Source organism: Elgaria multicarinata, chromosome 13 (genome assembly GCF_023053635.1).
Source record: "Elgaria multicarinata webbii isolate HBS135686 ecotype San Diego chromosome 13, rElgMul1.1.pri, whole genome shotgun sequence".
Lineage (NCBI taxonomy): Eukaryota > Metazoa > Chordata > Lepidosauria > Squamata > Anguidae > Elgaria > Elgaria multicarinata.
This window is the reverse complement of record NC_086183.1, coordinates 33032242-33056380: the sequence shown is the minus strand read 5'-3', so window position 1 is coordinate 33056380 and position 24139 is coordinate 33032242. Positions and strand designations below refer to the sequence as shown.

The 24139-nt window shown below is 47.2% G+C and overlaps 2 protein-coding genes across 2 annotated transcripts in view; both read left to right on the top strand.

The window, feature by feature from the left end:
- The window catches only part of DLL3 (delta like canonical Notch ligand 3), a 44597-nt gene extending 39740 nt beyond the window's left edge, over window positions 1-4857 (top strand). The window contains exon 9 of the mRNA XM_063139771.1: window positions 4715-4857. Coding sequence (XP_062995841.1) covers window positions 4715-4720 — 6 coding nt within the window. The 3' untranslated portion in view covers window positions 4721-4857. The remainder of the gene's footprint in view (window positions 1-4714) is intronic.
- Window positions 4858-14340: 9483 nt separating this feature from the next.
- Window positions 14341-23771, top strand: LOC134408090 (calcineurin B homologous protein 2-like). The gene is made up of 7 exons (XM_063140176.1): window positions 14341-14494; window positions 18533-18605; window positions 20208-20288; window positions 21778-21887; window positions 22543-22604; window positions 23224-23346; window positions 23677-23771. Exons 1-7 carry the CDS (start codon window positions 14428-14430, stop codon window positions 23728-23730), a joined length of 570 nt encoding a protein of 189 aa, XP_062996246.1. The 5' UTR covers window positions 14341-14427; the 3' UTR covers window positions 23731-23771.
- The last annotated feature ends 368 nt before the right edge of the window (window positions 23772-24139 follow it).

The following is a 24139-nucleotide window of genomic DNA, read 5'->3' as shown; positions in this document are numbered from 1 at the left end:
CAGGGGGTTGGACTCGATGGCCTTGTAGGCCCCTCCCAACTCTGCTATTCTATGATTCTACGATTTTCAGAAATTGTTTTCAATTTTAGAAAAAGCTAAAATGTCCCTGTCATTTGCATATGTGACCCCTCCCCCTTCATTTTAATTCTAATTAATGTGGGCACCAATATTTGAAATATTGTGAGTAGGCCTTGGTACATGGCCTAGACCGGGGCAGACGACCTGGTATCCTATGTATGTTTTGGACTACGCTTTCTGTTAGTCCCCGCCAGCATGGAAAATTGTCAGGGACTCTGTGAGTCCAAACATCTGGAGAACAGCAGGTCGCCTTTCCCCTTGGCTAGATCTAGAGCAGGCTGTAGCCTGCATGGCTGGGACCAAGCCCTCCCCACTCACAGCTGGCGCTATGGGGCGGGGGGTGGGGTGGGGTGAGGGAGGAGCTGGTCAACACTGTGCAAGCAAGTCATTTCAAATACATGAAAAGTTGTCACACAGAGGAGGGCCAGGATCTCTTCTCGATCCTCCCAGAGTGCAGGACGTGGAATAAGGGGCTCAAGTTACAGGAAGCCAGATTCCAGTTGGACATCAGACAATGGAACCAATGACCTAGGGAGGTTGTGGGCTCTCCCACACTGGAGGCCTTCAAGAGGCAGCTGGACAGCTACCTGTCAGGGATGCTTTAAGGTGGATTCCTGCATTGAGCAGGGGGTTGGACTCGATGGCCTTAGAGGACCCTTCCAACTCTGCTGTTCTATGATTCTATGCTGTCAAGTGGGTCCTCTGAGCAAGATAAGGAAAAGGCCTGCCTGTGCAGGCAAGATTTCATCTGTCTGTGCAATGCAGCCTGTTCCTGGGTACACCATGTAGCTTGCTGAGAGTGAATTGCACAAGCAGGAGGCGCAAGGCATTATGGGCCAGGGAACACCCAGATCCAGAAGTGGCTCTCTGGGTTTCCTCGATAGCCGGAGAGACTTATTGTGTGAGTGTAATGTGCACGGCTCCTTTTACACTGCTGTGATAGTTGAGTTCCACAGGAAGTCTTGACTGGTCGAGCTCTTGTTTGTACAAATATTATGGGTAAGCCAAACCTTTTCCTTCTTTTCCGTGATGCATGCCTTGAATCTGTAAGACAATTGACTCATGCATTATTCACCAATCGGTAGCGCTTCAGCCTCGCTTTTCCGGAGATTAGCTAACAAAAATCCCCGTTCAAAGTGATGCGATTCCCTCGTTCTCGGAAGTGGGGCTATGCACCGGAATAATTCAGAAAAGTCTAATTGTCACAGACAGGACTAGCAGACAAGCTGCAATGAGGAGTTTGGATTTGAATGCGGAAATTTGTTTTTTAAAATATGCAAGCACTAAATGTTTCAGGATCAAGTACAAGAGATGAGTAAAGGCACCTCGACGTGAAACTGAAGTTCTCCATCGGTGGACAGAGGGACTTCTGGAGCAGATGGCTCCTCCCACTTGCTCCAACAAGGAGCGCCATGAGAATCAGCAAACGTTATGCCTTCTGGTGGGAGGAAAAACCCTTCCCTGTAGCGACAGGGCTTGCACGGGGCATGAGCAACCCTGTCGCCATCCACCCCCTTCTAAAAGGCAAGCCTCATTGGTAGAGGTTTGTATGGCCGGCACCTCGCCTTCTGCTTCTTCATTCATTAGTCACTACAGAATGGGAGGTAGGAACCTCAGGAACGCCGACCTTCTTAAGTCTGGAAGGCAGCAAAGTTCCCCATCGGCACTGTAGGTTAGCTTTGGAACCCTCTGCTCTGGGATACCCTCCTCCACTGGAGCGTGTTCAGAGGAGGGCAGTGAGGATGATCAGGGGTCTGGAAACAAAGCCCTATGAAGAGAGACTGAAAGAACTGGGCATGTTTAGCCTGGAGAAGAGAAGATGGAGGGGAGACATGAGAGCACTCTTCAAATACTTAAAAGGTTGTCACACAGAGGAGGGCCAGGATCTCTTCTCCATCCTCCCAGAGTGCAGGACACGGAATAACGGGCTCAAGTTACAGGAAGCCAGATTCCAGCTGGACATCAGAAAAAACTTCCTGACTGTTAGAGCAGTACGACAATGGAATCAGTTACCTAGGGAAGTGGTGGGCTCTCCCACCCTAGAGGCTTTCAAGAGGCAGCTGGACAACCATCTGTCAGGGATGCTTTAGGGTGGATTCCTGCATTGAGCAGGGGGTTGGACTTGATGGCCTTAGAGGCCCCTTCCATTCCAACTCTACTATTCTATGACTATGATGGAGAAAGGAACATTGGGCCTGTTCTGAAGGTGTCTTCTCATCAGAGGAGGAGGGTATCCTAAGCTCACCTGTGTGGTAAACTAGCAAGGGGTGGCCTTTGGCCCCAAGGTTTAGTGCAGCATTTCTCTCTCCCAACACCAACACCTCTTTCTCTCCCCACCCCCCTTCCTCATCTGTTCAGGTTTCCATTGCATCTTCTTGTGAGTTTTAACTTTCTGAAGATTTTTTCCAGTTGTGAAGTGACAGGGTGGCCTCATTATATCCCCAAATGGGAAAGGGTTCCCCCCTCCTCCCACCAGAAGGAATAAAGTTTGCTGGTTTACATGGCCCTGTCTGCTGGAGCAAGTGGAAAGAAGAACCCACTCTGGGATTCCCTCCATCCACCGATGAGACAAAACCTCCATGGTAAGTCCAATGTCAATTTCTTCCATTTGGCTCAGGTGCCTCCTCCACGCGATGCCTTGAGGTTCCTTCTCAGGCTTATAGGAGGCAGACAATATAGGAAACTTTGATTGGAGACTGCCCCTGGGACCACGGCTCATCCTCAGCCAAGCTGCCCTTCTCAGCAGGCCTCAAACTGGCAAGTAAGAGGCCCAAAATTCATCCAGGTACCCTCAGGAGCACCGTGGAAAGGTGAGCGCTCCCTCCTCCTGAGTGTACAACTGAGAGGCAGCACAGTGTGACCAACTCACAGTTGTCTTTCCTTCCTTGCGTCTTGCACATGGCCAAGTGATCCCACCAGGCTTCCAGAGGACAGACGTGCGGAGCAGCTAGTTGGACATCAAAGAATACTTTTGCTTCAGTTGAGGTTGCACTTGGGTGAATGCTACTATCAATGGCTACACCTTAAATTTGATCAGCTGTGTTTGGGAGAGTATCGTAGAAAGCGTAATAGATCCAGCTTTTCTTTTTAAAAAATTGCAATTTGTCACTGCTTGTAAGTGTGACCTGCTTTGATACCACCCATCTTTTGGAGTGGCACCTGAGACAACCTGAAGAATGGCCAATGGTGCAGCAACTTCACCTGTGAATTGCCCTCCTCCAATTCTCTCAGGTGCCACTCTGTCCCACCCATCCAGATAAAAGGAGAGGGTGGAAAAAGAAAAGAAAACTCAGGACCATGGTGTGAAGGTTTTCATTTGGTCCTAACCTCGTGGGTCGTTACCTCAAAACCTTCCCTGTCTCACCATTGGGTCTCTTGGACTTGAAACTGTTGGATCCGGTTATTCCTTGGAATGGGTCTCCTCATCCAGGACGGATGGCCAGGGATGCTATGAAAGACAAAGAGCCTTATCTGCAAAGCCCTCTTCACAACATCTGTGTTCATTTTTTAAAGTAATGTGTATTCGTGAATGAATGGTTGACGCAACTTTGGAAGGAGTTTGCTCTTGGAGGCTGCAGGAAGGGGTCTGGGGCGCCTCATGGCAGTCTCCAATCAATGTGTGTTACACAAGTCTGCCTCCCTCCTGGCCTCAGAGAAGTAAACCGCATCGCTTGGTGTGGCACCTGAGAGGAGGACAACGCACAGGTGAGTACTCACGGTGGACCATCCCCTGACTGTTTGCTGGGGTGGGGTGGGTGAACCATCTCCCTTAAACGCCATTTTGTTTATCTGTAGAACATTATAAAGAGGCTCCCTTTCCGAATTTACACCTTGATCTTTATTTCTGTGTAACGACGCGATGTCACCAGCATAACGTCCACAGTTTTGAACTGAAGAGAGAACTGCTAAGACTATAATGATCGGACACTCTGAATATGTCACACGAAGGTCAAGCACCTCTCTGCCTCCAACTCCCCCGTCCTAACAGGACCAGATATTAGTCAAGGTCATCCAGGGTTGCTGATGGCAGGTGGCACCAAAAAAACCCCTTTTACTTTCTGAAAGTGTTGGTGAGCACATTCTCTTGAGCCAGGCAAAAGCAATGATCATAGATCTGCCATGGAGAAATGTCCGAGGTTTCACAGAAGTCCACGTTGTACCAAATTTCCATGTGTGTGGCTGCAGCACTGGTGGTGTCCAGGACCTGCATTGCTTCCCATATATGCAGGCCCTGCCCCTTGCTTCTACCATGGCTGGATTGGTGTTTCTCCTCCTGTCGTTTCTGAAGTTTCCCTGCAGCTAGGAACACGGCCGGTGGCTGCAGTCCGTTTCCTTGTCCGGAGGGAGCAACCTCCGTGTTCTGGGTGGAAAGGCATTTTGTAGCCTGGAGGCTCATAAGAGGCCTCTCTGGGAAAACAGCATTGCAACCAGAGCTGCAGCTTGGCTAGTGACCCTATGCAGGAGTTTACGGTGCTTTATCTCATCCTTGAAGGGCTAATTCCTTCCTTGGGAAAGTTTTCAGGAGATTCTAAGCTCTGGAGAAGGGGGGTGGGGGGTGGGGGGTGGGCCAGAAGGTATCACTTAGCCATTATATTCTGTCCTAATCTCTGCCCCCCTCTTTCATATTCATTTCTAGGTCTAAAGAAGAATCTTCTCCCAAGCCTTGGAATCTGACAACTGTATTTCATTGTATTTTTCTTCCAAATTCTCAGCTAAAGGAATGTTTACAGAGCACACTGAATGGACTCCTGGAGCAGCTAATACCTTACCATTATTGGGGTTTTTTTTTAATCTATATAGTATTATATATAAAAAAAGACTCCTTTTTTAAAGGAAAATATTTAATATTTATTCTTGCTGCTATTTTTTAATTTTATTTTTGCATTGAGACTGACTCACAGACCTTAGGAATGGAGACTTACCCATGGATCGCAGAATGGAAAATTAAAGCTGGGTTTGGAGAATTTTGTCTGGGATTTCCGTTGAGAAAGGGGGGGAGGCTCATTTGGGGTGTGGGGGGAGGGGCAGATTTGGGAGAAACACAGGCTGCGCTAAGATTGTCTGATTTGTAGAAAAGGCAGGCCCTTTTCTCACACAAGTGCCAGGACTGAAGTCATTTTTGCATGTCTTTTTTTTATTTTTAGTGTGGATGCTTTTCCCTACAGGTGTGTGGGCTACTGTCATTCTTCCCTCGCCATTTGAAGGAGGGAAACACTCTTTTTTTCCCCCCAGCCATTGGACAGGTGTAGAAAACAAGCCTCTCAAACGAGGAAGTTATGATTGATTGGATTTCTCTCCTGCTTTTTGTTCCTGAAAGATCCCCAGGGCAACTTGCATTAAAAAAAATACATTAAAACACAGTGGCCGTTCCATTGGCAGTGGTTTGGTTGTAAAGAAGCAACCAGAGGTGAAATGTTAAGAGGACCCCAAGGACGCCGGAAACTCCCTCTGAGGCAGGGCTAGGGAACCTCTGAGTAGTCAATCGCAGTGCTGCTTTGAAACTGGCAGGCAGGACATGCCAAATTCCTCGCTTAGATATAGTATTCTGTGAAAGGGCAAATGCACACGGTTTTATTTTGCAAGGCGCTGTCACCGCAAAGTGAAAAATGCCAGTTCTTCCAGGGGTTTCCCGAGTGAAGGTTTTGCCACGCTTTCACCATGTGGGGTCAGCAGTTGTACAAGAGAAGTGAACTTGAGAAGACAGCAGAGATTTCTCATCTCATAATGAGCATATTCCCCATTGCATTATTATGATTATGATTATTTAAATTAATGATATGTGAACACACCAAAATTCACAGAAAGCCGTCCTTTCTTGGGTAGCAATAGAATGGGTTCTGTTCATCAGGACTTTGTGCCCTTGGAGTTGCTTGGGACGGCTTTCCCCATCTGCTGGTAGAGATTATCTCAAAATACACCATCAGCTCACCTGCCTTACAGCCCGTCCGGCCACGGAGAGATCTCTCCGGGTTGCACCTAAAGCAACGTCAACATGCGAACGTGCTACATACAAAGGGCCCAGATTTGCCCTTGGTCTGAAATTCTTTCGTGGATAAAGAACTATTTTTTTATATCAAAACAAGATAGGACCTAGTGAGATTTATATGACAAATTGGATTAACGTTGAGATTGCTTATTCTGTTTTTCCATTTTTCTATTTTTTAAAAAAAATCTGGAGAGGTGAACTTAAGTTCTGACAAATAGTGCTGTGAACCTTCACATATTGATTTTCCCTCCCAATAACGGTAAGTATTTTGTCAGTAAAAAAAAATTGGAAGTCTTGCTTTCAGAGCCTGAATTGAGGTAACAACGGAGTCATCTCACTACAATACCAGTTGTGGCAACCTTTTATGTTAAAGTCTTCTGTTGTTTTTTAAATTAAAATTTCAACCTCAGTTCCTAGTGTCACAAGTTCTAATAAAAATATTATGGGGTGGGCAGCAGTTCTTACTACTTTTTAAATTGTTTCTCCCCTGCTCCCATGTTATTTTTCCTCTTAATTTAAAAATACACAAGAAATATTGTATACAAAAAAAAAATCTGCTGGAGATACTTTATATACCTATTTAAGTTGTATATACTGTATATTTATAAGTGTCATGTTTATATACCTCCCCCTCCCACCTCACCCCCATCTGTAACTTTTCTTTTTTATGTATGGTCCTTTCTCTCAAAAGAAAGTTATATAAAATATCTATTTTGCTCAATGAAAACCAACCTGCTGTTTCCTTGCACAGTTTTTCTACGTTTACACACAGTAGCTATAAGGCTAGACATCATCATGTGCTACTCCCAAACACACAGCGTCATCACACAGGGGGAAATCGTGTTTGCTTACCCTCGCTTCTCCACCGGCGCATTTGTCTCTCATTACTTCCTCTTTTGAAAGAAGAAGTAAACAATGTGTGCCTGTGGCCCGTTCAGTGGGCCATTTTGATCCCGCTGCTTCTCCTGCACACAGCAGGAGAGAGCAGCAACTTCCGTCTTTAAAAATAAGTCGGACTTACTGGGTTTTGTGCGTGCGTGGGTGGGTGGAGGGTTTTTTGTGGCGTGAAGAAGGCTAGAAGGTGCAAGAGGCAGACGACTTCGTAAGAGGGACCCAGTAACGATTGTGCAATAAAACACTCGTCTGATGGAGCTCACACATGCAGAACCAGGAGCGCCCCAAGACTTTTTTCAGCTGGAGGTGAAGAACCAGGTTCTGTCCTCTCCCATGCCATATACAAAAGCCGATTGGCCTGTTTCTTCAACTCTGGCGATGAAATAGTGTCCGTCACCACCTCTGAAAGCAGCAGGCTAGGTGAACAGGCACATGGCAGGCCGCTGGCTCTCCGCTCTCTCTTCCAGCACCTTGGTCCTGCGTCCCAGCAACTGCTGCCTGAGGTGACTGCTTAACTCTGCCTAGTGATAGGACGGACCTGTGCAAGCTGGCTTATCCATTTATTTCCCTGGAGGGGTGCGGAGTAGCCCCAAGACATTTTGCCACCCCGGGGGCCTGCACAACTATCGAAAAGGGGTCACCCAAGACCCTCACCACTTCATCCTGCCCTGGCATCCGCCACAACACTGCAAGGGACCCCCCAGTTTCACGTCCCAGAGTCCCGTTCCCAAGTGGTTCCATGCATTGTTTGTAGACGTGGGCCATTCCTAGAGGAAGGCTTCCATGCACACGCAAGATGTGTGCACAGTCAGCTCTCCCCCGCCCTTCATAAACACACACACACACACACACGGGAAGCCCTTCTGACAGGACAAGCATCAATACCTTTGCACCCACAAACAAGACGTGAGGACAGTGTTGGGAGACACCCAGTGGAATCACCTTAGCACATTTCCGTCATGAAACAGGAATCTCAAATCAGGCCACTTCAAATTGCAAAACCCAGTAAAATTTAGCATCCCCACTGGAAATTGGGGCGGGGGGGGAACCCAGGGCCGGTGCCAGACTATTTTGCACCCTAGGCAAGGTGAGCTACTTTCACACACACACCCAAAAATGCCAACTTTGATTTTTAAGAACAGATGTTTCCTGGAAAAAAATAAGCACAAAACTTGAAACTGCTAAATTTATTTTAAAATGCAAGAAATACGTCATGCCAATTATAGCAAACCTTTTGGAAAGGAACGTCTATGGGTCTAAAGAGCATTATTTAATAGGAATATCACCTCCAAATCATCCCCCCCAACTCACACACAGACTCAGCATCACTCACTCCAAACAAACACACGCATGAACACATGCATTCACTCAAAGACCCCATGCACCCCATTCAGCCATACATTCTCTCTCTCTGTGTCTGTCTTCTGGGCGTGTTCTGGAAGTCCAAATGTGGAGCCGCCCCACCCCCACCCCAGCGTCCCTGCCTTCGCTTCGGCTGGGTAGGCATGGGGCGCCATCTCGCCCGCCCAGGCCCAGCTGAATCCTCGGGCCGGGCCGGCTCACAGCCAACGCACGTGAGTTCTGCGCTGTGCCCGGCGCCCCTCTTAGCTTGGCACTCTAGGCGGCCGCCTGAGTGGCCTCTATGGTAGCACCGGCCCTGGGGGAACCAAAAGGAGGACATTCCACAACCTTCCCTGGAAGCACTTTCCAGAGGAGGCTGAAGTTGGTCCCAGCTCCTTCCACCTTCGAGGAAGTTAGGAACGTCTCCCTGGTATTTTAATTTTAATCCATTGCCTGGTACTTCATACCCACACTCGCTTTTTCATTCTTCAATGGACAGGGCGAAGATTCTCTTCCAATGGAGCTTTTGTCGGTGGCCAGCTTGTCCAGGATTATAGTCATGGGTGGGGTGGTGTTTTGTAGCAGGGGTGGAAGAACTTCGGACTGTAGCCAACCAGGTCCCCCAGAACAGAGGTCCTGGAAGAAGAATGACTTCTAAACCTTTGTCCCCTTCTTTCCCTCCCCACATCCAGGAGACCGGCTCCCTGAAGCAACAGAGCAAAGTGTTAATGGCAAAACCATAAGGCAGACAAGTGTGAAAGGTGCTGACCTGCCACTCCTGGGGCAGCTGTTTACAAGCAGCTGTCAACACATGGCTGAAAAATGAATGTGTGCTCCCCATCCCAGGGTGTCTGGTGTTCATGTCAGAAAGGGCAGTGAAAGGCAGCAGAGGGAATCCTCTTTCTAGCCGTAAGATAAGCATCGGAAATGCTTAGTGAGAAGCTGGGAGTCAAGAAGCTGGAGTTCTTACGAAAGGAACGTTCCACATTTAAACCAACATATGCACAGTGGTTGGCCCAGTACAGGATACTATCACTATTTTCTCCACTGGAAAGAATTAGGGGCAATCAAAATCAAAACCTGGACAGGATCTATACTACTGCTTTAAAGTTACAGGAAGCCAGATTCCGGCTGGACATCAGGAAAAACTTCCTGACTGTTAGAGCAGTACAACAATGGAACCAGTTACCTAGGGAGGTTGCGGGCTCTCCCACACTAGAGGCCTTCAAGAGGCAGCTGGACAACCACCTGTCAGGGATGCTTTAGGGTGGATTTTTGCATTGAGCAGGAGATTGGATTGGATTGCCTTGTAGGCCCCTTCCAACTCTGCTATTCTATGATTCTACGACAATGGGAACCAGTTACCTAGGGAGGTTGTGGGCTCTCCCACACTAGAGGCCTTCAAGAGGCAGCTGGACATTCATCTGTCAGGGATGCTTTAGGGTGGATTCCTGCATTAAGCAAGGGGTTGGACTCGATGGCCTTAGAGGCCCCTTCCAACTCTACAATTCTATCATTCTATGAAAGCGCTTTATAACAGTTTTGACAACTGTTGGGGCCCAGGACACACTCCATATACTGTATTCAAAACTGTTGTAAAGCACTTTAAAGCAGAAGTGTAGGTCCAGCCCAAGTTGATTTCCATTTAGCATCTCTCTCCCAGGTGAAGTCCACCTCGACCCAGTGAAAACCATGCCCTAGATGTAAGCCAAAGGTCTGTGGTTGGAGACACCGTGTGGAGCCTAAGAGACCAACATTCAAGTATCTCCTCTGCCCTGGATCTGTTGTGGGGCCTTGGGCAAGTCACCCGCCTTTCAGCTGCAGTTAATTTCATCTTCCTGACAAAATTATATTAGAATGTAAGCCTATGCGGCAGGGTCTTGCTATTTATTGTTTTACTCTGTACAGCACCATGTACATTGATGGTGCTATATAAATAAATAGTAATAATAATAATAAAAGGATGTTTCAGGAGTACTTAAAATAATGGAAGTCTTCTAGCAGCTAGAACAGCTGCAAAAATGAGCAACAAACCCCGTTGCAGGGTATCGAGTGTTGCCCACATGTTAATTCAGTTTACAACCACATTCATCAAACATGAAAGCTGCCTGCTTCCACAAATCCAAAGTGTCACGACAGAAACTAAACATGTTAAGAAAACATAAACAGAACTACACTAAACACAAAGCTAATGGGGTCAGTGCAGCCCTTTCTAACAGAACAAACATCTTCGATCGCACAGCAACTCCACCGTCCTTGATTTCTGAACTAAGATGAGAAGCCTGGTTCAGATCATGAGCCTGGATGCTTGGCGTTCAGAACTCGGAATTGCAAGTAGTATTCAGGAAAAAGGCACTCCCTATGGAGGAAGGTTACAGCAGCCGGGATTGTTTAGCTTGGAAAAAGGAAGGCTATGGGGAGACATGATGGAGGTGGACAAGATTATGCCTGGTGTGGAGAACGTGGATGGGGAGACATTTTTCTCCCTCTCTCAAAATACTAGAACTCATTGGGGTCATTATCCCATGAAGCTGATGGGTGGGAGATCCAGGAAAAATAAAAGGAAGTCCTTCTTCACACAGCACAGAGTTAAACTATGGAAGTCACTACCACAAGATGTAGTGACGTTTCGGAAGCTGCAGCTCGTGCAAAATGCAACGGACAGATTGATTTTGGGAACCAGAAGGTTTGACCATATAACACCTGCTCTGGTCCGCTTGCACTGGCTGCCTGCATGTTTCCGAGCCCAATTCAAGGTGCTGGTTTTGACCTATAAAGCCTTACATGGCTTGGGACCTGACGGAACGCCTCTCCCGACGTGAATATACCCGGTCACTACGTTCAACATCTAAGGTCCTCCTCTGGGTGCCTACTCCAAGAGAGGCTCGGAGTGTGGCAACGAGGGATAGGGCCTTTTCGGTGGTGGCCCCCAGACTCTGGAATGATCTCCCTGACGAGGCTCGCCTGGCACCAATGCTGCTATCTTTCCGTCGCCAGGTTAAGACTTTCCTCTTTGCCCAGGCATATGGAGGCACATCTTAATCACCCACATGTTTAGTTTTTTAACGGTTTTTAATGTTTTATGTGTGTATGTTCTGTGTTTCTAGAATTTTAAATTTTGTATACTCATTTTTATCTCAATTTTAGAATTTCTGTAAACCGCCCAGAGAGCCCTGGCTATGGGGGTGGTATCTAAGTGTAATAAATAAATAAATAAATAAATAAATAGTGATTCAATCATTTAGGGTGACCATATGAAAACATCAAACAACTGCTACATACATATTGAATAAACGTTGAATACATATATGTTGAATAGATATTACCTATATATTATCATACTACAACGTAATCATTCTTAACACAAAAGTGCTCCCCCCACCTCGGGATCTATTCCTGATTCCAAAATCTAATCGTTTCCTCTGCTGGCGGTTTCCCACTTCCCTTAGTAAACACAAATATTAGGAACTGTTTCCAGATTCCTTCAAACTCATTTATTTTAGTTATACCTTTCCTCCACTTAATATTACAAGTCAATTTATCATTAATAGCTATATCCCATACTTCTTTGTACCATTCTTCAATAGAATATTCCCCTTGAATCTTCCAGTTCCTAGCTACAATCAATCTTGCTGCAGTCAGCAAATTCGTTATCAATTCCTTGATTTCCTTTTTACATTTAAAATCTTCAAATAGTGTCAGTAATGCAACTTTTGGTGTTCGTTCTATCTTCATTTCCACAATTTCTTCAATCTCCAAAAACACCATCTTCCAAAATTTTTGAACATAGTTACATTTCCACCACATATGTAAATACGTTCCTTTTTCCCCACATCCTCTCCAACAGTTTGCTGAATGCTGATTATTTATCTTATTCAATCTAATCGGGGTTAGGTACCGGGGGAGATTTGTAAAATTAACTCCCTGTGTGACTTTAAGGCAGCTTTAAAGACTAGCCTTTTCCAGCAGGTCTATCCAGATCAATGTTAAATCAAGAATTTTTAAGATGTATTGATTCCTGTTCTAATGTTGTTCCCTGCCTCGATCCAAAGGGAGAGGCGGGTAAGAAATAAATAAATATATTATTATTATTATTATTATTATTATTATTATTATTATTATTATTATTATTATTTCTTCGATTCTAAGACACACTTTTTTCCCATATAAACATCTCTAAAAACGGGGTGCATCTTAGAATCGCGGGTGCGTTTATTATTTCTTAGAATCAAAGCTTTTTTGTTGGTGGTGGTACTGAAATTAGTGTGCATCTTACAATCGAAGGTTTCTTACAATCAAAGAAATACGGTAATATGCCCACCCTTGCCCTTCACCCAAAACCCTGCGCTGCATTCCAACAGCGCCCCCTGCTGTCTCACTGCTGAATCAAGTCACTCTATCAAGAAATTCCAAACAGATCCAAATTGCTGCTCCCAAGAAAAAATCCTCCCTCTTGCTAGTAATATTTCTTGATGTCTAGGCCTAAAGAGTATTTAATTTAGCTACATTTAATTTAGAAACAGCAAATTTCTGGACCTCAATGTTGCATGATGGGGAAAGATCTATAAAAAATGTAGGAAACCACATAGAATTTCATTGCACAGAACATCAAAGAGGCCGGTGAAAACTGAGTAGGCATTCACATGTGCACAGGAAGGCAGGAATTCCTACTCCCAGCATAAATTTCCACCTCTGAAGTGCTCTGATAGCAATTTTCTCTTTGCATCAATCATGCCCCCAAAGAGGATAACACAGATTATAGTTTGCTTCTTGGGAATATTATTATTGTTGTTGTTGTTGTTGTTGTTGTTGTCCTTTTCGTGCCAAAGGACTTCAAGGCTCTTGACAGCATAATGCAGATCAAAATTAAAAACATCAAATCAGCACAATCAGTAAGTAAAAAAGGACCAGTAAAAACCGAGATGCAGCCAGCAGCAAGAAATGACAAGGCTAGCATGCTGCTGCTGGCAATCCACTGGCAAAGGGGACAAAAAAAAAAATCTCCCCTGGGGAGGGAGATCCAGAGACTTGGTGCCAACATGGAGAAGGCCCTGTCCCAGGAAGAACCACACATACAGACTTTGCTGTACTTCAAACTATGAGGGAATCAGAAGAAGAACTTAAAAGAATGGGTGAGTTCATACAGGGTCGTCCTTCGGGTACCCTGGAGTCAGGCCACGGAGGGCTCTGAAGGCCGAAACTAGCCCTCTGAATTGGGCGCAGAAGCCAACGCAGATGTTTCGGAACTGGAACCCTAGGCTCTGACAGCCGCTGCAATCAAGAGCCCTGCAACTGGATGTTCTACCAACTGTAGTTTCCCAGAAGTCTTCAACGGCATCTCCACATAGAATCATAGAACAGCAGAGTTGGAAGGGACCTACAAGGCCATTGAGTCCAACCCCCTGCTCAATGCAGGAATCCACCTTAAAGCATCCCTGACAGATGGTTGTCCAGCTGCCTCTTGAAAGCCTCTAGTGTGGGAGAGCCCACAATCTCCCTAGGTAACTAGTTCCATTGTTGTACTGCTCTAACAGTCAGGAAGTTTTTCCTAATGTCAAGCCGGAATCTGGCTTCCTTTATCTTGAGCCCGTTATTACGTGTCCTGCACTCTGGGAGGATGGAGAAGAGATCCTGGCCCTCCTCTGTGTGACAACCTTTTAAGTCTTTGAAGAATGCTATCATGTCTCCCCTCAATCTTCTCTTCTCCAGGCTAAACCTGCCCAGTTCTTTCAGTCTCTCTTCATAGGGCTTTGTTTCCAGACCCCTGATCATCCTGGTTGCCCTCCTCTGAACACATCTGGATTCCCTTTGGCTTCTCCTTGGCCCCCTGCCTTTTGAACAGTCAGCTTAAGATGGGATCTGTGCAATTCAAAGGCTTGCATAGTGAGCCTCAGCCACTCCATAGCACGGCCTGGTGCATCCTGCATTTCCACCTTAAAGAAACACTGCCTGGTCCGTCCCACGTCCCTCCTATGCTTGCAGCCCATTAGCTGCCTTGCTTTGGTAACAGCTGCTGGGAGGGAGTCTGAAGGTGCCGTGATATTAGTACACTGAAGCGTTCTTGCGTATTTACACACACCCCGTAAATAGCTTTGGCTGCCCCAGAGTGGGACAGAGAACGCTTCAAGATGGGAGCCCAAAATTCCCAGCCCTTCGCCATCCCTGACCAAGAGGAGATCATGACAGAAACTGGCTGTAAGGAAAACTTCAAAGAACAGGTTCCTTTCCCTTCCTTCGCTGCAGGCAGTTTAGAATGATCAAATTGAGGGGAAATCAGGGGAGGGAGTTTGCAGCAGGGCGGAAGAGAGGCAGCAGCTGGTATCTAAAGAGCTCTGTGTTGTCTTAAACTCCCCACCCCAAATTGGGAGCTCTGCATTTGCCCCAAAGTACTCTTTGCTGCCCCAGAGAGATGAGCCTGAAACATATGGGTTTCCCGGAGCTCAGTCCCAGGGAGTCCAGGTTCAAATTAAAGCCTTGATGGTTGTAGACTAGGGAGGGGAGTTGGGCCTAGCGGTTAGATCAGTCAAGTAGTGGGAAGGCAAGAGATCTTTGTGAGCAGAGAGAGTCCAAGTGAGAACTCCACTGCTAAAGCACTGTGTTGAGGGGCCCCGGTTGGTTAGGGTAAAAGGGGGCGAAAGGATTGCAGGATTCCTGGGTTCTAGTCAAAGGCCAGTGTGGGAGGGAGGGCGGTTCTTTGAAGGCTCTTAAAGAAAAAGGTGCGAAAGGGCTGATCTTCAGGCTTCTTTATTTTACGCCTGGGCTGCAAAGTCTGGTAGTCAGAAAGGGCGTAGGCATGGGAAAGACTTAGTCAGCTTCTTCATGTTTTTCTTCCCAAATTGGGGGAGGAACTGCGTGTTCTGGACTTGGCAAGTTGCCGCCACCCCCCAGGGAAGACCCCTGGCTCCGTCCAGTTCCTAGATTGGGGGGTAGAGCAGTGGCCGGGCGATCGAAGGAGGCTAGGGAGCCACGAGCTGCAGCCCCAGCTTTGGGGGCAGGAATAAAGTCCAACGGGCAGGTGGGAGGAGGGCGCGGAACTCCTGGGCACTTTGCCGCACTGGGCGTCGGAAAGTGAAGTGTATGGTGTCATTGTTGTACACATAAAAGCGAGTCGAAAACAAGGACTCACAACAAAGGAGGCCTTTGTGCAGATGTGTGGGGGGGGGATTTGGGGAAGAGCCTCACACTGCCAGGGTAGGCTGCCATTTCTCTGCCTCCCCACCTTTCAGGGTCCTCTGACCAGCAGTTTTTTGGCCTAAAAAGAAACTGTTGATGCTGAGCTGGAGTTTGGGCCCCACCCAAAGCCCAGCATCGAATCTGGCAGCTGGCCTCTCATTGTCTGTGTGATTCCACAGGGACAGGAAAGGGAGGTCTAGGTTGGACTTTTAGCGCAAAGGCAGCCTTGGCTTCCCAATTTTGAAGGGGGGGGAGAGTATTAAATTTCGGGAGTGGGTGGGCAGATGTTTGGGGGTGGTTGTTTAAAAATAAAATGCCAGCGCATCACTGACTTCCTTTATTGCACTAGGCATGACACTTTACCCTGGAGATCGGGCACATTGGATTCATGGGATCCATTTCTCATTTCATCCGGGTCCTGCCGGGAACTAAAATTCAATTTCTATGGAATAGACCATCTTTTTTTCAGAATAATTTGAGTTCATCTGGAGCTCTGTGTACCGTGGAGAAAGAGGGCAGCAATAGGGTTTCGTGCTGACCCCACCCACAAAAGAAACCACACTGAAGTTGGTTCCAAAAGCAATCTCTCATGAAGCTGCAGCCCCCTTCACTGGAGACATGAAAGGCCTGTCAGATAAGCAGACTCCCTCTGCAAGAGAATCAAGGGGGCACCCAGTCCAGTTTGGCTTGAAAAGCAAGGTTCTAGCCCTTAAGACGGGGTGAAGAACTGCTTTTTGATGGAGCAGCTGAATTTTCCCCCATCAGGCACTGTATGGGAGATACCTACAGACATTATCAGTCTCCCCTCACCCCCTTTGACCCATTTTGCCGTTCTCCTGGCTCAGAGAAGCATCGAGTTCTGGGCCTGCCTCAGCATGGAGAAAGGGGCTCAGCTGGTACAGGGAGTGGCGAGCAGCCACACGAACCTACTTGTCTGGTGCTGCCCACATACCCACGCTGATCTCAGATTAGCAGTAACAGCGGGAATTTGGGGGTTCTTCTAGAGGGGGAAGGACCCTGGTGTAGGGTGACCATATGAAAAGGAGGACAGGACTCCTGTATCTTTAACAGTTGCATAGAAAAGGGAATTTCAGCAGGTATCATTTGTATATATGGAGAGGAAAGGAAAGGAAAGGAACCTCTCGTGCAAGCGTTGAGTCATTACTGACTCTTGGAGGGACGCCAGCTTTCGCTGACGTTTTCTTGGCAGGCCTTATAGCGGGGTGGTTTGCCGTTGCCTTCCCCGGCCGTGATTACCTTTCCCCCAGCTAACTAGGTACTCATTTTACCGACCTCGGGAGGATGGAAGGCTGAGTCGACCTGAGCCAGCTGCCTGAGAACTAGCTTCCGCTGGGATCGAACTCAGGCCGTGGGGAGAGTTTCAGCTGCAGAAACTGCTGCTTTACCGCTCTGCGCCACACGACCTGGTGAAATTCCCTCTTCATCACAACAGTCAAAGGTGCAGGAGCTATACTAGAGTGACCAGATTTAAAAGAGGGCAGGGCATCTGCAGCTTTAACTGTATGACACCTGCTGAAATTCCCTTTACAACACAACTGTTAAAGATACAGGAGCCCTGTCCTCCTTTTCATAGGGTCTCCCTACCCTGGGGGACCCAAGGAGGCTCTGTAGAACCACTGCAGGCCAGATATTAGCCCCACAGGCCAGAGATTCCTCATCCCTGCCTTAAGATGGCAACCCCTTCAAAGCCGGTGGGCAATGCCTGGCAAAGCCTCAGAAGCTGGGAGGAGGTGGAGGGAGGCCTAGACGATGTCCAGCATTCAAGGCAATGGATTTCACTGCCTGCCTCGGCAAATAACAAGACCAAAACAAAATAAATAGAACCTGTATGCTGCAAAATATCAGCTAGCAAGACTAGCAAGAGAGGGCTAGTGCCTTCACGATCCTGCTTGTGGGCTTCCCAGAGGCGTCTGGTTGGCCACTGTGGGACACTGGAGGGGAGGGGGACTCTTCGAATTATGTAAATTGTGCAAAATATGCAAAACTATGCCAATTTGGCTACCTTAAGAAGAATGCAGCATTCATCGCTTCCTGTCCCAGAGAAGTGAGATGCTTCTCGAGCACAAAGCATGCCTCACTCCAGGCTTTAAAGAAGCCCAGGGCTCCTTCCTTGCTGTCCACGTTTAGCTTCATCCCACGTACCTGTTTCCCTCGAATTATCCCCTACAGCGTTTAGTTGGTGGTGGTGGTGGTGGTAGTGGTGGTGCTAGCTAAATCACACCCCGGGCGGCAGCGCTCCTAAGATCTTTTGCATGCCAGGAAATGGGTTTAAGGGGGGAAATGTAAAAAATCATTAAAAAATCAACAGATGACCCAATCCCATTCAAATTTGGTATGCTTAAAGCTCTCCTTAATATCTATTACCGTGCCAATTTCGATGTCTTTATCTTTAAAACTTACGCAGATGTAGGCATCTGTTTAATTTTTCTTTAAACATATCAAATCCTGCTCCTGCGCCCCCAGTGGCTGCTCGGAAAACAACAAATGATTCGCTCCAAAAGTAGTACCAAACTAGGTCGGCTCTTTTGCCTTTGAAGCACAATTAAAGCAGGATGCATGGGAGTCCTTCACAATAAAAGCAGATTATAAGCTGGAAAACTTCAAAGTCCTTTGCACGCAATTCGCAGTGATTGCACAGTATAACCCTGGTGTGATAAAGCTCGTTGTGGAGTTTGCACACTCCGCTTCCACTGGGGCTCTCGGTGCTGTCCCAACATGGTAAGCCTCACTCCCCTCAAGCCTCTTTTCCCAGCAAGCCATCTGCACATTCCTTGGTACACGCGCCGCATCTGTGAACCACGAGACTGCAGTCAATACAACATCACCCCCCATCCCCCTGAGTTCCTTGTCAAGCTGGCCTCCCTGAGGCTGCTCTCTTAAGTTGCAAACAGCTAATATTTTAGTTCAGGTGAAGGTTCGTTGCTGCTAACTTTTTTAAAAAAAAAATTTAATGCACTCACTTCAAGGCCATTGTACCCTCGACCTGCAGTGCTTCCTTTGGTTAATCATTAAACTCTCCTTTTCTGTTGCACCCACCAGTCTCACAAGCTAGTGTTCTTCGTCTTTACCAGCGTTTCCAGGCCCTGGACAAAGATGAGAAGGGCTACCTCAGGTAAGGGGGAAAGGAAGGGTGGGGTACAAGCAGAGAACTAGAAAGGCACCAAGAGTCCATCTAGCCCAGGCTCCTGTAAACGCTCCATGTCTCACCCCCAAACTGACATATGGAGCAGAGATCATAGAATCATAGACTAGTAGAGTTGGAAGGGGCCTTTAAGGCCATCGAGTCCAACCCCCTGCTCAAGGCAGGAATCCACCCTAAAGCATACTTGACAGATGGTTGTCCAGCTGCCTCTTGAAGGCCTCCAGTGTGGGAGAAGCCACCACCTCCCTCGGTCATTGGTTCCATGGTCGTACTGCTCTAACAGTCAGGAAGTTTTTCCTGATGTCCAGCCGGAATCTGGCTTCCTGTAACTTGAGCCTGTGTCCTGCACTCTGGGAGGATCAAGAAGAGATCCTGGCCCTCCTCTGTGTGACAACCTTTCAACTCTGCTGGGGTTGGGGCAGTAATTATTTGTTAAAATCTACATCATCATTTTATTTCTTACCCGTGTCTCCATCCTGATCGAGGCGGGAAACAACAATGAGTATAAAATACATAAAATATTGATTAAAAATATAGTATACATGGTTAAAACTTCCTCAAAAACAAACTAGAAACATACTAAAAGCATCCTAAAAACCCTTTCTCTTGAGTTCTACCCCACAAATATTTGCAATGATTTTAAATATAGCTGAAAATATTTTGTTTTGTTTTTAGCATAAATTAAAAGGCTGATTAAAAAAAAATCTTATATAAGAAGGTAAGCCATTTGGGCAGGAATCTCATAATTGCTACCACTTTCTGTACAGCACCTAGCACACAGATTGGGAAAGGAAAGGAACCTCTCATGCAAAGCACTTGAGTCATTGCTGACTTCTAGAGGGATGCCTGCTTTCGCTGACGTTTTCTTGGCAGACTTTGTAGCGGGGTGGTTTGCCATGGCCTTCCCCAGTCGTGGTTACCTTTCCCCCAGCTAGCTGGGGACTCCTTTTACCGACCTCGGAAGGATGGAAGGCTGAGTCGACCTGAGCCGGCTGCCTGAGAACCAGCTTCCGCTGGGATCGAACTCAGGCCGTGGGGAGAGTTTCGGCTGCAGTAACTGCCGCTTACCACTCTGCACCACACAGATCATAGTGAATAACTATTCATGCAATCGTTGAGGCAATAAGTACTAGTCCTGCACTCCTGTTGCATCGGTACGTTACACTTTGCACAGACAGCAACAGCATCAAAGCATGTACAGTTTCCCACTTTCCAAATACTTACAAGGTTCACAGAAGAGACGGAACAATGATTCGGAATACCCACTATAAACAAATCAAAGCTTTGAAAACAATAAGCAAGGAGATTTAGGTGAAGCTTTTCACAGAACGCCTCACCCAGAGGACAGTAGCCTTGATTATTATTTTTCTGCTATGACCAACATTTGCATTTAATAATTTGTGTGTGTATCACTCCAACCCACCGACCCCTTTCTTTGGGGGGGGGGGCATTAACCACTTTGGATACTGATTAGGAGCAAAAATAAACATAAATAAAATTATCTACGTCTATTGCCTAAGCTGCTAAATATAAACTTTCTTAAAGCGACACACTCTCTCTCTCACTCTACAGCAAAGATGACCTCGAAGGGATCGGGGAACTGGCAGTAAACCCCATCGGGGACCGGATCATCAATGTCTTCTTCCAAGATGGGTGTGTGCGCGCATGCAACAAAGACAAACGAAAAAGTCTGGCCCCAGCATATAATAATAATAATAATAATAATAATAATAATAATAATAATAATAATAATAATAATAATAATATATTTCTTACCCGCCTCTCCAATTGGATCGAGGCGGGGAACAACAGGAAGCAGAAAATACATAAAATACTGATTAAAAACACAGCACACACTGTTAAAACATCCTAAAAGCATCCTAAAAGCATCCTAAAATTCTACTGGATAGGCCTGCCGGAAAAGACTGGGAACTAGTTTCCATGGATAGTAGAGCCAGTAAAGTTTACTGCGCCCTAATGCCATGCACAGCCTTCTTTGCCAGGTTGGTTCAAGGCAATAGGGCAGCCCCGACCTGATATGAACCAGAAGTGGGGGCAGCAAGATATACCCGCAGCCTGTGCTTCCTACTCCTCCGCGCCTCCACCTTAGCAGAAATCGGAAAGTTCAAGATGGAGATCTGGAGAAGCAGGAAGTTAAAAATGAGCAACGGCTTTGTGCCATCTCCAGCGCTGCAACTCACTCCAGACAGCGCTGCAACGTCAGCTGCCACTGAGGCGGAAGAATATATTTCTGCCGGGTATTAGACCAACAGAGAGTACCAGGAGGGCTTTTACACTGCCTGCTGCTGCTGTTTGGTTCCAACTCCTCCATGGAAGCAGCTGCTGTTGGCCAGCATGCACAGGTTGCTCTCCTCACCCGCTGTCCCAGTCTCCTAAAGTGGCCGGAGAGCTCATAGAATCATAGAATAGCAGAGTTGGAAGGGGCCTACAAGGCCATTGAGTCTAACCCCCTGCTCAGTGCAGGAATCCACCCTAAAGCATCCCTGACAGACGGTTGTCCAGCTGCCTCTTGAAGGCCTCTAGGGTGGGAGAGCCCACCACTTCCCTAGGTAACTGATTCCATTGTCGTACTGCTCTAACAGTCAGGAAGTTTTTCCTGATGTCCTGCTGGAATCTGGCTTCCTTTAGCTTGAGCCCGTTATTCCGTGTCCTGCACTCTGGGAGGACTGAGAAGAGTTCACCAATTCTTGCACTGGCTACCTGTATGTTTCCAAGCCTGATTCAAGGTGCTGGTTTTGACCTATAAAGCCTTACAGGGTTTGGGACGACAATATCTGACAGAGCGCCTCTCCTGACATGAACTTACCCATGTGCTACGTTCATTGTCTAAGCCCTCCTCCAAGGCTGATATAGAAATGGAATGAATGAATAGCAGCCACACAAAACTTTCTTCTGAGAACTGGCAAAGCAAGAGGGAGTGGCATGTACCGGGCAGGTACATATGGGAGGAGGCGTTCCTTCAAATAACCTGGCCCCAAACCGTTTAGGGCTTTGAATGTTTGTACCAGCACTTTGAATTGGGCCCAGACCTGGACTGGCAGCCAGTGAAGTTGTAAAAGGACTGGAGTAAATGCCCCGTTGAAGCAGGGATGGGCCTTTGAAGCATCCTGTTCCTCCCTAGGAGAGAGACCACCGACTTCCGAACATTTGCTCGTGTGCTGGCCCACTTCCGGCCAGTGGAAGGGCCCGTGAGCTCGGAAAGCGTGAACAGCCGGCTTAGCAAGCTGAAATGTGAGTATATATATCACTGCGGTGGCAGTGGGGCCGCGGGTGGGGTGAATGTTGAGAACGGAAGCAGAATGGTAAGCCCTACCCTTTGTAGCTATGAGAGCTACAAACTTGGTTTTGGTTTTGTTCCGTTTTTAAATGAAAGCTGAGATGCCCAAGAGGCAGAATTGTGCAATCTCAATTGTGCAATCAGGGCCAAATTTCCCAGTTATGCTGTGGGATAAGAGAAGCGCCACACGCGCACCTGCGCGCACACCTTCCTGACTGAAATTGGGTATTGCAGGTAGGGCGGCATGAAATGTACCTAGCCTATATAGCAGAGGGGCAGAACCGCGTTCAGCCCCAGGGCAAAGTGCCATATTCCAGGAGCTGGCGGGGGGGGAGGGGGACTGGCAAAAAATGGGGGGAAAGAAAAAGGGCCCCCAAAAAAGCCAGCCAGGGACTAAGCCTCAGGAGAGGAGAAGCATTTTGACCTTACAAAAGCAGTGAAACCATCCAACCATTGGGGGTTGGGGTGGGGGGTGCCAGGAGGGAGGGGCATGGCCTTCTGCCCCATCCCCACCCCAGCGAGACAGATTGGGACCCCCCAGGCCTTAAAGCCTCTGGGTGCCCCTCCCCGTTGCTAACCCTCACCCCCGTCTTTTTGGTGCCTGTTCAGTTGCTTTTCAGCTCTACGACCAAGACAAGGATGGGAAGATTTCGCGGGCTGAAATGCTTCAGGTAACGACTGTGTGTTTGGACATTTGGAAACACTACGAGGGTGGGCAAGAAGGGCACGTGGGAGGAATTATATGAGCAGTTGAAAGAAGCAGTGTATTCGAGCGGTTACACTACGGGATGGTCAGTGCTTTATTTTTATTTTTATTATTATTATTATTATTATTGGTACACCTTAGGTTGACCATATTTTGGAAACTAAAAAGGAGGACAAAATGGCCACCATCAGGAGGCGTGGCCACCCCAACATGCTCACCCCCAAGGGGGCGTGGCCTTGGTCACATTTATTTATTTATTTATTTATTTATTTATTGCTGCCCTGTTTTGTACCAGTTGAAGTTTCCGGACCATTTTCAAAGGCAGCCCCACGTATAACGCATTGCAGTAATCCAAACGAGAGGTTATCAGAGCATGGATCACTGTAGCTAGGCTATCTCTGTCCAGATAAGGGCGCAGTTGGTATATCAGCCTAAGCTGGTAAAAGGTGCTCTTTGCCACTGAGTTCACCAGTGCCTCAAGTGACAGTTCTGTTGATCAGAGGGATGGAGAGATGCATCCCCACCCCCTCACGTCTCAAAACACTGACCTCTCTGCTCCCGATGTCCCTTTTCCCCAACCCCAGGTGTTGAGGATGATGATTGGGATCCAGGTGACGGATGAACAACTCGAGTGCATCACAGACCGAACCGTCCAAGAGGCTGATAAGGATGGAGACAACGCCATCTCTTTTGAGGAGTTCGCAAAGGTCTAGTTGGTCTGGGATGGAGAAGCTTCCATAATACAGAATCCTAAAGCTGCAAAGATGTGAACTCTTGTAGAGCAATACATATTCAATTCCACTAGTCAATTGTTTTTTTAAAAAACACCCAGATCAAAACCAAGAGATCTCTCCTCTGGTGTGGACACTCTGTCCCTTAGCCCTAGAGTGGCGGCGGCTAGTGGTTTCTCAACGTTGATGGTTATTTATTATCCTTTAGTCACATTTTCCAGAACTGCGTCCGGGCACTCAAAACTAGCGCTGAAACTCAACACAAAGTTCTTTGTGACAACCTTCCCTCTCTGCCTTGTTTTGCAGTCTGTGGAGAAGCTGAACATTGAACAAAAGATGAGCCTTCGGATCCTGAAATGATCAGTTGAGAACCAGAGAGTCCCACAACAACTTGGAAATGAACAAATCCGGCTCCTCATCCGAGGCGGAGGCAATTGCAAAGAGTATGGGATCCAGTCAGATCTCACCTCTATTCCAAATACTTCCAAAAGAGATGCAGTTAGAGAAGGCCTCCGTTTAATCAAGATTGCCCTGTGATGATGATGGGTCCGGTCCGAGAACCTGTGGCCTTCCTGTCTCATGTACTGGAATGCACATCAAGCTTATATGTGTTTTTAAAAAGAAGGGTGCAGAGAACAACATGGCAGTTCTCTCCTCCCCATTTGTTACATGCAGAGAAAGGACATCAGCATCCTGACACTGAAGAGGAACTTCTGGGTGTCTTGTGCAAAGTTTTTTAAAACACGCCTGGGGCACGGCATGATTACTT

Bases quoted from the DNA above. Each gene is read 5' to 3' on its own strand.
- LOC134408090 (XM_063140176.1), top strand. From the start codon at position 14,428: ATGGGAGCCCAAAATTCCCAGCCCTTCGCCATCCCTGACCAAGAGGAG. The intron at 18,606-20,207 runs GTAAGGGGGAAA...CTCACTCTACAG, and splicing joins GATGAGAAGGGCTACCTCAG to CAAAGATGACCTCGAAGGGA. The intron at 21,888-22,542 runs GTGAGTATATAT...GTGCCTGTTCAG, and splicing joins CCGGCTTAGCAAGCTGAAAT to TTGCTTTTCAGCTCTACGAC.